Below are 12,180 nucleotides of genomic sequence, written 5' to 3' on the forward strand. Positions count from 1 at the left end.
TGAAATACTGAGTAAAGGCTCTTCTCTTTTCTTATTTTCTCTCTTTATAAGTTCCAAGTAACATTTGACTTCACAGGGCTGTTTGTGTATTAGGGGCTCTACTTAGGAACTGTATGGCTGTGGGGGGTTCCACATGCTGTACTGAACATTGGAGAAAGTTCCTCTTTCCTAAATGACTACTAGCACGTCCACCTAGGGCTTAAGGACATCCCACTAGCATAAAAATGCCCAATAATCACTCCCGGATTGCAGTTCTGATGTTTATTTTTAGCAGAAAATTGTGTTCTGACTGCTTTAAAAATAACAGCGGTGAATGATTTAGGTACTGTCACTGTTGTGGACAGCAGCAAACTTCCTGAAATGCTGTACTTTCCATATAGAGTCTCTTGAAGACACCTCTGTCACAGGCAAGTGAATTGCACTTCCCTCTTTCATTACAAGGAGCCTATTTTGCTCTCTGTTCCTGAGGCTCTGTGCACAGAACTGTCTTGACATCAGCTGAGCACAGGTTCAGGTCGTGAGGAAGGAAGGGCACAACAGCAGTTGGTTTCTGCAAGGAGAATTTTGTCTTTAGTGACTAGGGGCTATTCCTAGGTTTAATGAAATGTGCTAAGTCTCCTTGTATTGCAGGGTTTTATGTGCAGTTTACAGTGTTAACCACTGAAAAGTTGAGCAGAATTGACTATTTGAGGTCCTGTTTTGTTCTGGCTTGCATTATGTAAACCTCTGAAAATAGTGATTTACTATGTAAATGTTTCTCTAACTAATGTTAGGGTGATTAACTAGTGTCTTTTTGGAAACTGCCTTGGAAATCTGTTTTATTGAATACAGGACTACCATAGGGTTCAGCGTCATTTTATTTTCCTGATTTGTTAGAGGAGACGTTCTCAAATACAATCAGCACGATTTATATAAAATGATCAAGCTTTTCTGGTGAGAGATAATTGAGATCTAATCTGAATCCCTGACGAACCACAGCTTCCTGCATTGGCCTGTTGCTATTGGTAACATAAAGGGAGTAAAATAGAACTTCATACGAAATGCCTTTAAACTTTACTGGCATGTACAGGCATGGAACAGCGTTGAATTTTTTAGTTTAATCTTTGAGAAGCCGACGTGTTAAGGAAATGCTTTTTCCATATTAAGTGAAGATGAATTTAGGAAGAGTACTGCTAGGAAAAATAACTGCTGTTTCTTACGAGGAGCGGGTAAGTGATATGAATTATATTTAGCTAAAGCAAGGCATTGTTGTAGTGAGAAATTAGAATAGGTTATTGTTATTGGCAAGAAATTACAGAAGAATGGGATCAGCTTCAGAATGCTTTTTGCTTAGCCTTTAAGCTTTTTTACTTTAAAGTATTTGAGTTTAAATTCCTTTGTAAATGCAAACATTGGTTTTATTCTCAGAGAAAAGTAATATTGTTGTACAAACTAACACTGAGATTTTGATATGCATTTATGAACTATGCCCAATATGTATAAAGATAAAAATCCAGTATGTTTATAATGTGTTCCTATTATTTAATTATGTGCAATATATTTTGTATATGCTTTCTGTAGCATTATGTCAATATTGTATCTTTAGGTAAGACTGGATATATTCTGTATATATCTTTATAAAAATAATTTTAGGGATAGATTTGGTACTTAAGGTACTGTTTATATGTGATGAGATTGGTTTTGTTTGGGGTAAAAAGTTGAACATTTATTTCTTAAAGGAATTCCACATGTCACATCGTTTATTCTTCATATGTTGTTTTTATAGGTTCAAATATTTGACAAAATTATATGGAATGTATTTAGTAAAGTTATTATACAGTAGTTGTACAGTATGTTTTACTTCAGAACTCTTACATATAGAATGCTTTTGTATTAACTGTTATAAATTCAATTTGGTGGTGGAGAATTGAAAAGTGAAATTGTGTAACAGTCCTCCTTTAAGTGGCTTCTGAAGGGGCACTCTTCTCAAAGAATTCTAAATCATCAAATTAATTGCAATAATATTCTGAAATGGGATAAAAAGCTGTAATATTATGCTACTTTTTAGGTGAGAAGTACATTTGAGATTATTTGTTAGAAGGAAAAACTAGCAATAATTGATGAGTAATGTGGATTTCTTTTTTATTTAAAATGTTATAATTGTATATACCATATTTTGAGGCATTATTTCCCTCCCCTCCCAGAGTCCACTGGAGTTCATGGTATGAACTATATTGATGCTGTAATATATTTGAAAATACATATGTATCATGTAAATCCTAGAGTAATGTGACTGAATACCTTGGTATCTGCTCTTAATTCATACCTTGGCAAAAGGAGAAGTAGCTTCAGGTGATTTAAGAAGTAGTTTGAACAAAGCTAGATGCAAGCAGATGGTCAACTGAGTGATAGGCTTTCTCTGAGATAAGGGACAGAACGTTTGAAAGTTAGCTCTTTGTATTCAGCCTGTAATCTTCAGAACCCAGCAGATTTCCTAGCATTATCCTCTATACTGAAATCGTATGAGAAAATTAGTTTAGAAGGTTGGTGGAGCTAGGTGTGCTATTCTAACCTGAAAGGTTTATTTACAGGGGCTTTATAACATAGTGTGTAAAGTGATGTTGTACTGGGTAAGTAACAGATTCTGGCAGCACTCAGAGAATTCTTTGGATGCAGCAAGAAATTGATGCCTGTATTGCAAGGTGTGCTTTGGAAAGGCGACAGAGAGGTCATTTTTAATCCCTTTTATTCTGAATCTTTCTGGATGCCCAGGAAAAGAATAGATGTTTCTGTTTAGTCTGTGATTCTGTCATTGTTAGAATAGGAGAGAGAAATACATCTTCACTCTCCTTACAGATTTTACCCTCTGTCTCTCAGGAGGAGTGGGAAACAGAGGTGTTTCTTGACTCAGGAAGGCACTCACCCCCGCTCTAATGGCACAGATGATTTAATGTTGCTCCATTTTATTGCTAAGGCCTGGCATTTCCCAGTATGTGTCACCCCTCAGTATCCCCCTCTTTCCCTTTGTTCTACTCCAGTACTTGAGCATGGCTTCGACTTGAGTGACAAATCTTGAGGTGGAGAAAAAGGACATTTTTGTATTGTGTTACCTGGGTTGTATACATGGATTGATTTGCTCAATATAATGTCTGGGCTATAGGTGGGGTATTTTTTGGTTTTCTACAGGATGTTGTTATGGCAGAATTGGACAGTACCTAGTCACTTCTCTGGGACCTGATCCATGTAAAATGGAACATGTGAGATGGAACTAAGTGGATAAGAGTTTTTGTCACTTGAAAGATGTCATCAGACAAGCTTCATGCAGAGGTGCACACATCTAGCAGGTTATAGGCCATGAAAGTTAAAAGATACAGCCTGCTCCAACCTTATGAACTTTCTGCCTTATGAATTATTCTCCTCTATGCCCTCTCTCCCTTTGTACCTTGTTGTTGGTGCAAGGTTCTGTGTTGTCTACTTCTGTTCTGGAAAAAAAATTAGGTACTCACAAAATAGTTTTCTCCCTGATAATTATTGTAATCTTAAACTATTTTAGATTTGTTGCTAGCAGATCCTGAACACAACATCAAAAGCTCACAGGTCCTTCTGGTTTTTCCACCTAGCAGAGAGAGATGATGCAAAGGGAAATGTAACATGTTTTCTCTTATTCAGAACTTCATGCTATCAAATATATGCTGAAGCATTTGCCAGTTTAGAGAGCATCTTTTGCTGTGTGGTAACTGGGAAGCCACTCTTCATCTTGCTGGCCCTGCCACTGAAATCACAGAGATGCAGAGCCTGCCCTGAAGTCCCCAGAGCAGAGATGCATCCCCCAGCTTTGCGGGGTGTGTGAGTGTCTGTGTAACTCAGCTGCTAGCCCAGCTAGATGAGCAAGCAGAGTTCCCAGGAAGGGATATACTGGAAGGCATTTTATCTTCTCTAAATTAGATTTATTTTAAAATTTTTGGTAGTTTGTTACCATCAGATTCCTGGCATATACCGTGGGCTTTTTCCTAAACCAAATTGGTAACTGGGGTAATTGGAAGAACCAATTTCAGTTCTTATCTGGTTGTGAAAGGTTTGATGGTTTCATATAATTTGATTTTATCTCTGAATGATAGGTCATAGGTACACTCACAACATATATGTTCTGTCATTTGGAATTAAAAGCTTAAATACTTAAAAAAAAAATCTTCACATTAGCCCTAACTGGCACTGAGTCATGCCCTGTCCTTCCTCCTCTTTCAGAAAAGGCTACCTACAGGAGCTTTTCAATTTTATAGCTTTCTGATACATATGTTTTTCAATAGGTGGTTCTTAATATGTGTGTAGTGTTAAATTTCATCAAATAATCCAACTTTTTATGTGTAGTACATCAAATTTTGTCCCGAAGAGCCTCCAGTGGTAGGAAACATGAGTGCTGAAGAATGAAAAAAAGCCCCCAACATAAACTGTATTTTTAAAATGAGATCATTGTAGTATTTAAAAAAATCTGGTCTTGCAACTTATACCTTTCAAAGACAAATCTAGACAAGTTTCAGCTGAACAGTTTAGAAGAGAAACTTCTTTGTCTGAATGTGGACTGCATGCAATTTCTGACAGGTTTAAACTGAGATTTCTAAGTACTCACAAATGTAGTTTGAACATATTACTGTGAATTCTTGCGCAGTAATTACAAGCTTTAATTTCTAGGTTTTATTGAATTAGGTGGATTTGGTTACACAGGAATTGAAAGAAATGTTCTTAAAATATATTTTATTCTGTGATCTATAGAAATAAATGGATAATGCTTGGAATATGATAGGTATATTTACTTACTCTGTAATGTAAACTATATTCCTCCTGTAGGTGCTTTTCTAACATGTTCTAACATAAAAATTACTAAGGCCCTCCGTGAAGAGATTTTAAGATGCTGATACATGTAATGTAATGTAACACGCAGTAGACAAAGCATAAACAAGCAAAACCAACCCGTGGTGTGTAGAAAGTTCACTGCATTAACTTATGCTAAATGGATTGAGATAAAACTCTCAGTGTCCATTCATGATTGAGCTTTTCTATGAAATTGCACCATTTTCTCTTTAAAATTGTATTTTATAATTGTTAACTTCCCAGTTTTTGACAGAAGTATGAATATTCTTTCTGCTATCATGAAAATCCTATTAATTTTGCTGCATACCTTTCAAAAACATGAAGAATTGTACTCAGCATTTGAATCTACATTAATGAAAGCTAACAAAGTATATGACCATTCCTAAAATGTAGATATTTTGAAAGGACTTTGTTTTTTTTTTCTGTCTAATGTGTAAACTGGTACTATTACTTTACTTTGAGTCATCCTTTTCTTCCTTCTTTTAGAAATGACATTGAAGTTGTTTATTCATTAACTGTACTATACAGTGATGTGACTAAGAAATTAGAAGCAATCATATATTTATAAACCAAATTTCAGTAATGCAAATTAAATTTTCTAGATTACAAACATGAATTATAGCTTCTGAATTTATAACATGATCACTTGGCTTATGTGCAAAATAGAAGTAGAAAAGATGTCCTAAGCCCCACAGAAGGATTGTAACCAGAGCCATGTTTTTGATACCTGAAACAAAGCTATTAAAGGGAGATGATTGGAGATACTTTTCATTATATGATTATGCTTCAGAGATCCAGAAGCATTTATGTAGTTAAGCAAGAAATGTCACCGTTTTTTCATTTTAAAAATCTTTTTCATGAGCGGTGTTTTGTGTTTACCTGAACTAGCACCAGGGGAATTACATCAATAGAGGTTAGTTTGGACTTTGAAAGTCCCAGAATACTTGTGTCAGAGACTAGATCAGATCTTCCCCTGGTGATGGGAATGGTGAGGCCACACAGTTTGTAACAAGTTCTTCAGACAGTGTCAACAGCACTGCAGTGAAAGAGAGAAAGAAAGGAGAAGGTATTACCAAAGGTTTTTGTGGATTTTGAAGAAGACTTGAGAGTATTTGTTGCCAAGGCTGAAAAATACAAACTATGAAGAAGTAGCTGTTAGCTTGAATTGTGTTTATATTTGTGCTTTTCTTCTGTGTGTTTCTGACCTTGAAGAAGTTTTAGATACTATAGGGCATTCTTTCCCAGCTTTTTAATGAGCAGTATAAATGAAGAGAGTGTTTTTTAACTATTTTTCTAAAGGATCGAGGACACTTTCAATGACCAAGAAAAGCTTGGCCAAACTAAAATAAAAATACTTTCTATTAGTCATTTAAAAATCAATGCAATCTTAGATCTAAAACTCATTGTCCTCCAGACTTCACTCAGCTGAGTGTCAAGGTTCAAGGATTGGAGTACCTGTTTGGGAGGTGGTCAGTACTTGGATTTAATGAGGTGTTAGATACCTTGAGGTCAATTATGATGAAAGTTGAGAAGTTTAGGGTAGATAAGCACATGAACTTCAACATTTTACTAGAATTCTAATTGTCCTTGAAAATCTGATGTACAATATAGGTAGAGGTGGTGAGGAGTTCTTACTCATTGCAAGTTGAGTTCAAGCTTATTGCAAGCACTCTGACCATCCTTTTGTTTCTGTGACAGTCAGAAGTGACTGACAGTGAAAGTTTTTACAGTCACCTCACTGACAAAACACTGAATTTTCATTTTAATGCCACATATCTCCAAATACTACAGCAAATGAAAGTGCATGAAGTATTGTTTAATTCATATTGTTTTCCAGTCTCTGCAAGTCAGTTTTAGGTATCTACCTTGTCACAAGTACCAGCTGATTGTCTCTGCCCCTCTAAGAAGGACTTTTGGGAGCAGTGTAGTTACTACAGCAGGGAAATGCTTTTTCCAGTAAATATTGGTGGGATCAAATCCCTGGAATGTAGTGGTTGAAAGACCTGGGGTGAATTTCATACTGGGAAGAAAACAACTGTGAGAAATAACAGCTGGCTTTTTTAGATTTTCCTCTCTAATATTATCTGTTATTAATAAGATGATAAAAGTAGCTAACACTGCAAATGCTAAGTGAATCTCAAAGATTTCTGATACTTGCCATGAAACTTCAGTAACACTTCTTTTTTTCTTTTTTCCTTTTTTGTTGCAGTCAGCAACTGTTTCTGATGGAGGTAAGCTGAAGCTTGTTTTTACTTTTATAATGAAAAATAATCAATTTTCCACATTAAGCAAAATAATAATGTGCTTTATTACAAGATGTAAGTTCAAGGTGGTGCAGAACTTTGTGGCTGCTTTGGGAACTGTGCTAGTGAAAATATTGCAGGCTTGTGTTCACATATTTTCACTAGTTTATTTGCATAATTTTTTTTTGGTACATTTATATATGCACATTTTTATTGTAACTAGGCTTCTTCAATCATAATAATAGAGGCAGAGCTGGTTGACTTCTGTGTAATTGGATGGTAGATAAAATCTCATTCTCTGTTTTGTTGTCCTTTACATACCTTGTTTGCTTTTAAAGAGGTGCTCTAGATTCTAAGTTGCAAGCTGTGTACATTTGTTGAGGTTGAACTTTCTTAAGTGTGATCCTTTTTGAGAAGGGGGTAAGTAATTTAATATTTGTAAAATCCCAGCATGGAGTTTTTACATTTCTGGAGCACTTCTAAGTAAACTCCTCTTTATTGCACATAAGCTGGTTTGTTTTGATTTCAACATGCCTTTTAATGTTTTAAAGGATGTCCACTCTTTGTTAAACATTAGAAGATGATTTCTCTGAAGCTTTGAAGTTAATTGAAACAGTTTAAAAAGGCTTCCTTAATGGAATAAAGGAATTTGTATAGTGTAGGGTATACAGGAGATGGCTTTTCTCCTTGTCTTCTCTGGCAGGAGTTGGTTCACTTGATCCTGCAGAGAAACTCATGTATTTTTGTATTTGCTGTTCTTTGACAACATTACAAGACAAATTTATTAAATAAAAAAGGCAAAAGGGAGCAAGCTGTGTTGCTATAATCAGTACAGTGAAATTGGAAAAAAATACTGGGAATTATGATTTTTTAATATTACATGCAAATGTAAATGAAAATTCACAATGCTATTTACAAAACTTCTTCATATCCTAATTTCTGATTCCTTGCAAGACTAAAACTGCACTTCAGAAAAACATTTCTTTTTTGGTCCTTTTGCTGGACCCACTTTCCAGTTGCTGACTTTGGCAGGTATTTTCCTTCTCTACTGCTGACAGTCTAATGCTTTACTCTACTTCTGTCTGGATGAGAAGGTAGACTCTGTGTTGTGTCTGTCTTGTCCACAAAGTGATAAAACAACAAAGCAAAAAATAATAGTGTTTATTCTGCTTTCTATTTCTAAAATATAGCCTGTGTTTTTCTGGGAAAAATATGCTTTTTTTTTTTTTTTTTTTGCCACATGTTATCTTCTTGATATAAAAATCAAAGCAGACCACAGACTTTCTGATTGTGTATGTAGTTGTTGAGGACCAAAAATTTGATTGATCTTTTTTTAGGTAAAACTCAATGTACTTGTGTCTTGTCTCCACAAGGGGTCTTGTTGTATGTTAATGAAATTTATTTTGTTGCTTATCCAGACTTGGGAATCCCTATGATAGATCCCTGTGATAGTACTCATACAATAATAATTTCAAGATTTTTTTCCTTCCAGCTGAAAATTTATTTTAAAACTTCCACTTATTTTCACTTCTTCCAATATGACTTGTGTCTTACTCCAAATCTGTAGGTAACTGTTTTCACAATTAATTCTATACAGTTTTATGATCTCATGAAATCTAAGGGCCGTGTAAGGTCACAAAGGTGAAAAAACAGCCAAGGAGTTATGTGCCATTTTCTGCTGAGTTGTATTCCCTATTTTTTTAGCTGGTTCAGAATTTAACATGAACTCTCTCTTAATTGTTAAATGCTACTTAGGAAGGGGTATAATTTGTGTAAAAAGTGGTAGTTGAACTATATTGCATAATATTGAATCAATGCTTAAATACCCAGAGAGTGGGTTGGAAAAATAGGAGCCAGAGAGACTGTAATCAGAAAAAGTGAAATTAAATAAATTCCTAATTCATCTCAAGCTGCATTGAGTAAATAGTTCTGATTAATGCATGAATTATATTTCCTAGCATTTACTTTCATTGAATATGGCGCAGCACTGATTTTTTTTCAGTTTTCGTTAATCTCACTAATACACAAATAGATCCACAGACTTAGACATTTTAGGGTATGTCTAGTTTTGAGAAATTTTCACTAGTGCTGTACTAGTGTAACCACTAGTACAGCACTGCATACTTCCCTTCCTAGATTAAATATTTGTCATCACAGAATCACAGAATGATTTGGGTTGGAAGGGACCGTAAAGGTCAATTTGTTCCAGGCCCCCTGCCATCCAACCTGGCCTTGTCACTTCCAGGGATGGGACATCTACAGTTTCTCTGGGCAACCTGTTCTAGTGTTATCAATGCTGTCAGAGTGAAAAATTTCTAATATCTAATCTAAATCTACCCTCCTTCAGGTTAAATCCCTTTGTCTTCTCTTGTCAGAAGTTCCTCTTGAGCTCTTTTGTAGCCCCCTTTAGGTACTGGAAGGTGTTTTGAGGTCTGTCCAGGACCTCCTCTTCTGCTTGGTATTATTACTTAATATTAGTATTTGTAGATATAACTAGATTCTATAAATACTCTTGTTAAGCTTTAGTTTGGGCAGAAAATTAATGTGTAAAAAGCAATTATGTGTTTATATACATCTCTTCGTTATTGGTGGGACAGTTCTTTGTGCATTTTCTTTCCAAAGTCAATGAAGATTTATGTCTTATGGCTTTTATTATGTTAGAGCCCGGCCCTGGAAGACATCTACCCCTTCGTGTTTATTTTATATTTTACATCTCAGCTTGTGCAAGACTGGGATGTTCTTATCAGCCAGAACTCTGCACTTGAGCATTGCAAGATAGCTGACATGTAAATTAGTGGTTTTTTCCAGATATGCTGACCAGTGGCAGCTCTTAACTGTAATTGATTTGTGTAATGAAATGCAGACAATCAGAATGCAAACTGTAATAATGCTTAGATGCAAGATTACTGCTGTAGATCAACTAATCTGCAGCACCTCTGCTCTAGGAGCAGCAGGAACCATTTTATGTTACTACAGTGACCTGTAATTAGCAGGTTTCTCTTGCTTCCCACCTCAGAAACTGTCCTTTGCTGCTGGCTGGGGGAGTGTGTACACAGCACGCAGGCTGTGCCTGATGTTTTGAGCACTGTGCCATCTGAATTGTCACAGGGATGATCAATAGTCCCCAGCTAATGTCCGACTTTGCTGTTTATACCTGGAAGGCACTTTAGAAAGGAAAAGCCTTAAGGTCAAAGGATCTATAACAGAAGTGCCATCATCATTCATCTCCCAGACAGAGGTGGTGAGGTATCTGAGCTAGTGAGAATGTCTGAGTCAGTTCTCACCTGCTATTCCCTGCAGAGATCAGTTCCACAAAGCTGAAATACTTTAGCCTAACAGATACTATATGCACATTTTTTTCCCCTAAGATACTACTTTACTGTACTTTCTGCTGATTTTTGCTTTTAGTGTTCATCACTTGGAAAAAATTTTCCTAAGGAAAAGTGTTCCTAAAGACCTTTCTGTAAGGAATCTGATGTTTGCAGTAATAAATAATGTAAAATTGTATTTTAAAAAGTAACTGAAGAAGGTAAGGCAAAAAATTCGCAATGAAGTGCAAAATAAAGCAAATCACTGTTTATGCTTTTTGTACAATAAATACAGATGGACTGTTTCCTCTAACAGGTATATGACTTATTTGTCAGTTCTGCTGGTGGTGCGTGCTCACTGTAGCTGTGTTCCACTGAAGCATAAATAATTCAAGTTCCTTTAGCAGCAGCGGCAAAAGGTCTTTTCTTTAAATTATTTATGTAGCATTTTATAATGCTTTGTGTTAAGTATACTATTGCTTCCCTCTGCTTGAAGCAACGAGGGTAAGGAATCAATTTGTTTAGAGTGGTGTTGGAAGCTCCCAGGAATTGCTGAGGGGAACTTTATTAACTTCCCTGATCCCAGACCTGCAGAGGAACAAACAATGTGCTGTACAGCGAGACTGATCTGCACCCAATGGGTTCCGGGACGTCTCAGCTGAGCTTGGTATGGATTCAGAAGGATGGCTTTCAGTGAAGGGCTTGAAGTATTTGATTAAGTGGCACCACAGTGGTTCTTACCAGCTTTATCCAGGTAATGTATTTAGTGATTATATGATCTTTGTGCGTTCCTATGATTATGAGGAATGTGCTTAGTTTCTCACAACAATAAAATGTATTTGTAGGCTGAAAAATGGATACAAAATACATACAAATGCATACAAAATAGCCTTATCATTTATTTTAATCAGGCTTATGGCTTTATATTATCTAAACTAAAACTTCTGTAGCCATCCTATCCTGAATACTTTCAAGACTTAGTTGATTAAAGCCTGTATTTTCTTACATAATGCTGTTTTCTTAAAATAAATAAAACCAAGACCCTCCATGGAATGTGCAAACACAAAAAGTGCAAAACATTGTGTTTTGAGGATTTGTTAGATGGCATTCTGTGTCAGTCCTGTATTTCCAAAATACAATGAATGAAACTGAATGAGTTTGCACTCAAAGTAGTTTTTCGTCAGTAGGTATGGTTGCTATCAAGTAGAACAAAAATAAAGTTAGGTCCCTGGGATTTGAAATGTTTGATCAAGGAGCTTCCTTTTACAGATAATACAAGATAAGTCAGTGCTTCCAGCAGCGATGACAGAGGAAGGCAGGCATTTGGAATCTTCCCAGAACTGCTGTATCCATGTTGTCCGTGCAGAGCTGGGATTTTTCACATTAAACTCCTCTGGCATCTTGAGATTCCCAACTACTCCTTTTCTTTTTTAAAATGCTTTCAAGGAGAGGGAGGAGAAGTCCTCTTTGCCCAACAGGCCTGTGGTGAGAACATGTGAGGGTGGGAGTCAGGGCTCTGTGTTTCCTCTGATGATCATCACAGGAGGGCTCATCAGATGAAATATGTGACCAAGCTGGAAAGTTTCTCCACTCCTGCTTTCCAAGGTGGGCTGTGTGTACCTAGGAATGCATGAGCTGTGAGAGTCAGGAAACCTGATGCTGGAGCCTTACATTGGAAACATGCCTCTGCAAGAGGAGTGGAGCAGGAACTGTGCCCTACACAGTTTTCATTTAAGTGTGATTTGGATAAATTGGGTACTAATGGTAGAGTCGGGGAGGTG

The 12,180-nt window shown here is 36.3% G+C and overlaps 1 protein-coding gene across 7 annotated transcripts in view; it reads left to right on the plus strand.

The window, feature by feature from the left end:
* The window catches only part of RGS12 (regulator of G protein signaling 12), an 83,291-nt gene that overhangs the window by 33,430 nt on the left and 37,681 nt on the right, over positions 1-12,180 (plus strand). For 6 of the 7 annotated variants that reach the window (XM_030270639.4, XM_030270633.4, XM_030270635.4 and 3 more), the window contains one exon: positions 7,058-7,079. In XM_030270639.4, coding sequence (XP_030126499.4) covers positions 7,058-7,079 — 22 coding nt within the window. Of the gene's footprint in view, positions 1-441; positions 1,209-7,057; positions 7,080-12,180 lie in introns of those variants that run through there. The other variant, XM_030270637.4, reaches the window with a different exon arrangement.

The sequence above is a fragment of the Taeniopygia guttata genome, chromosome 4, assembly GCF_048771995.1.
Source record: "Taeniopygia guttata chromosome 4, bTaeGut7.mat, whole genome shotgun sequence".
In the NCBI taxonomy this organism is placed as follows: Eukaryota; Metazoa; Chordata; class Aves; order Passeriformes; family Estrildidae; genus Taeniopygia; species Taeniopygia guttata.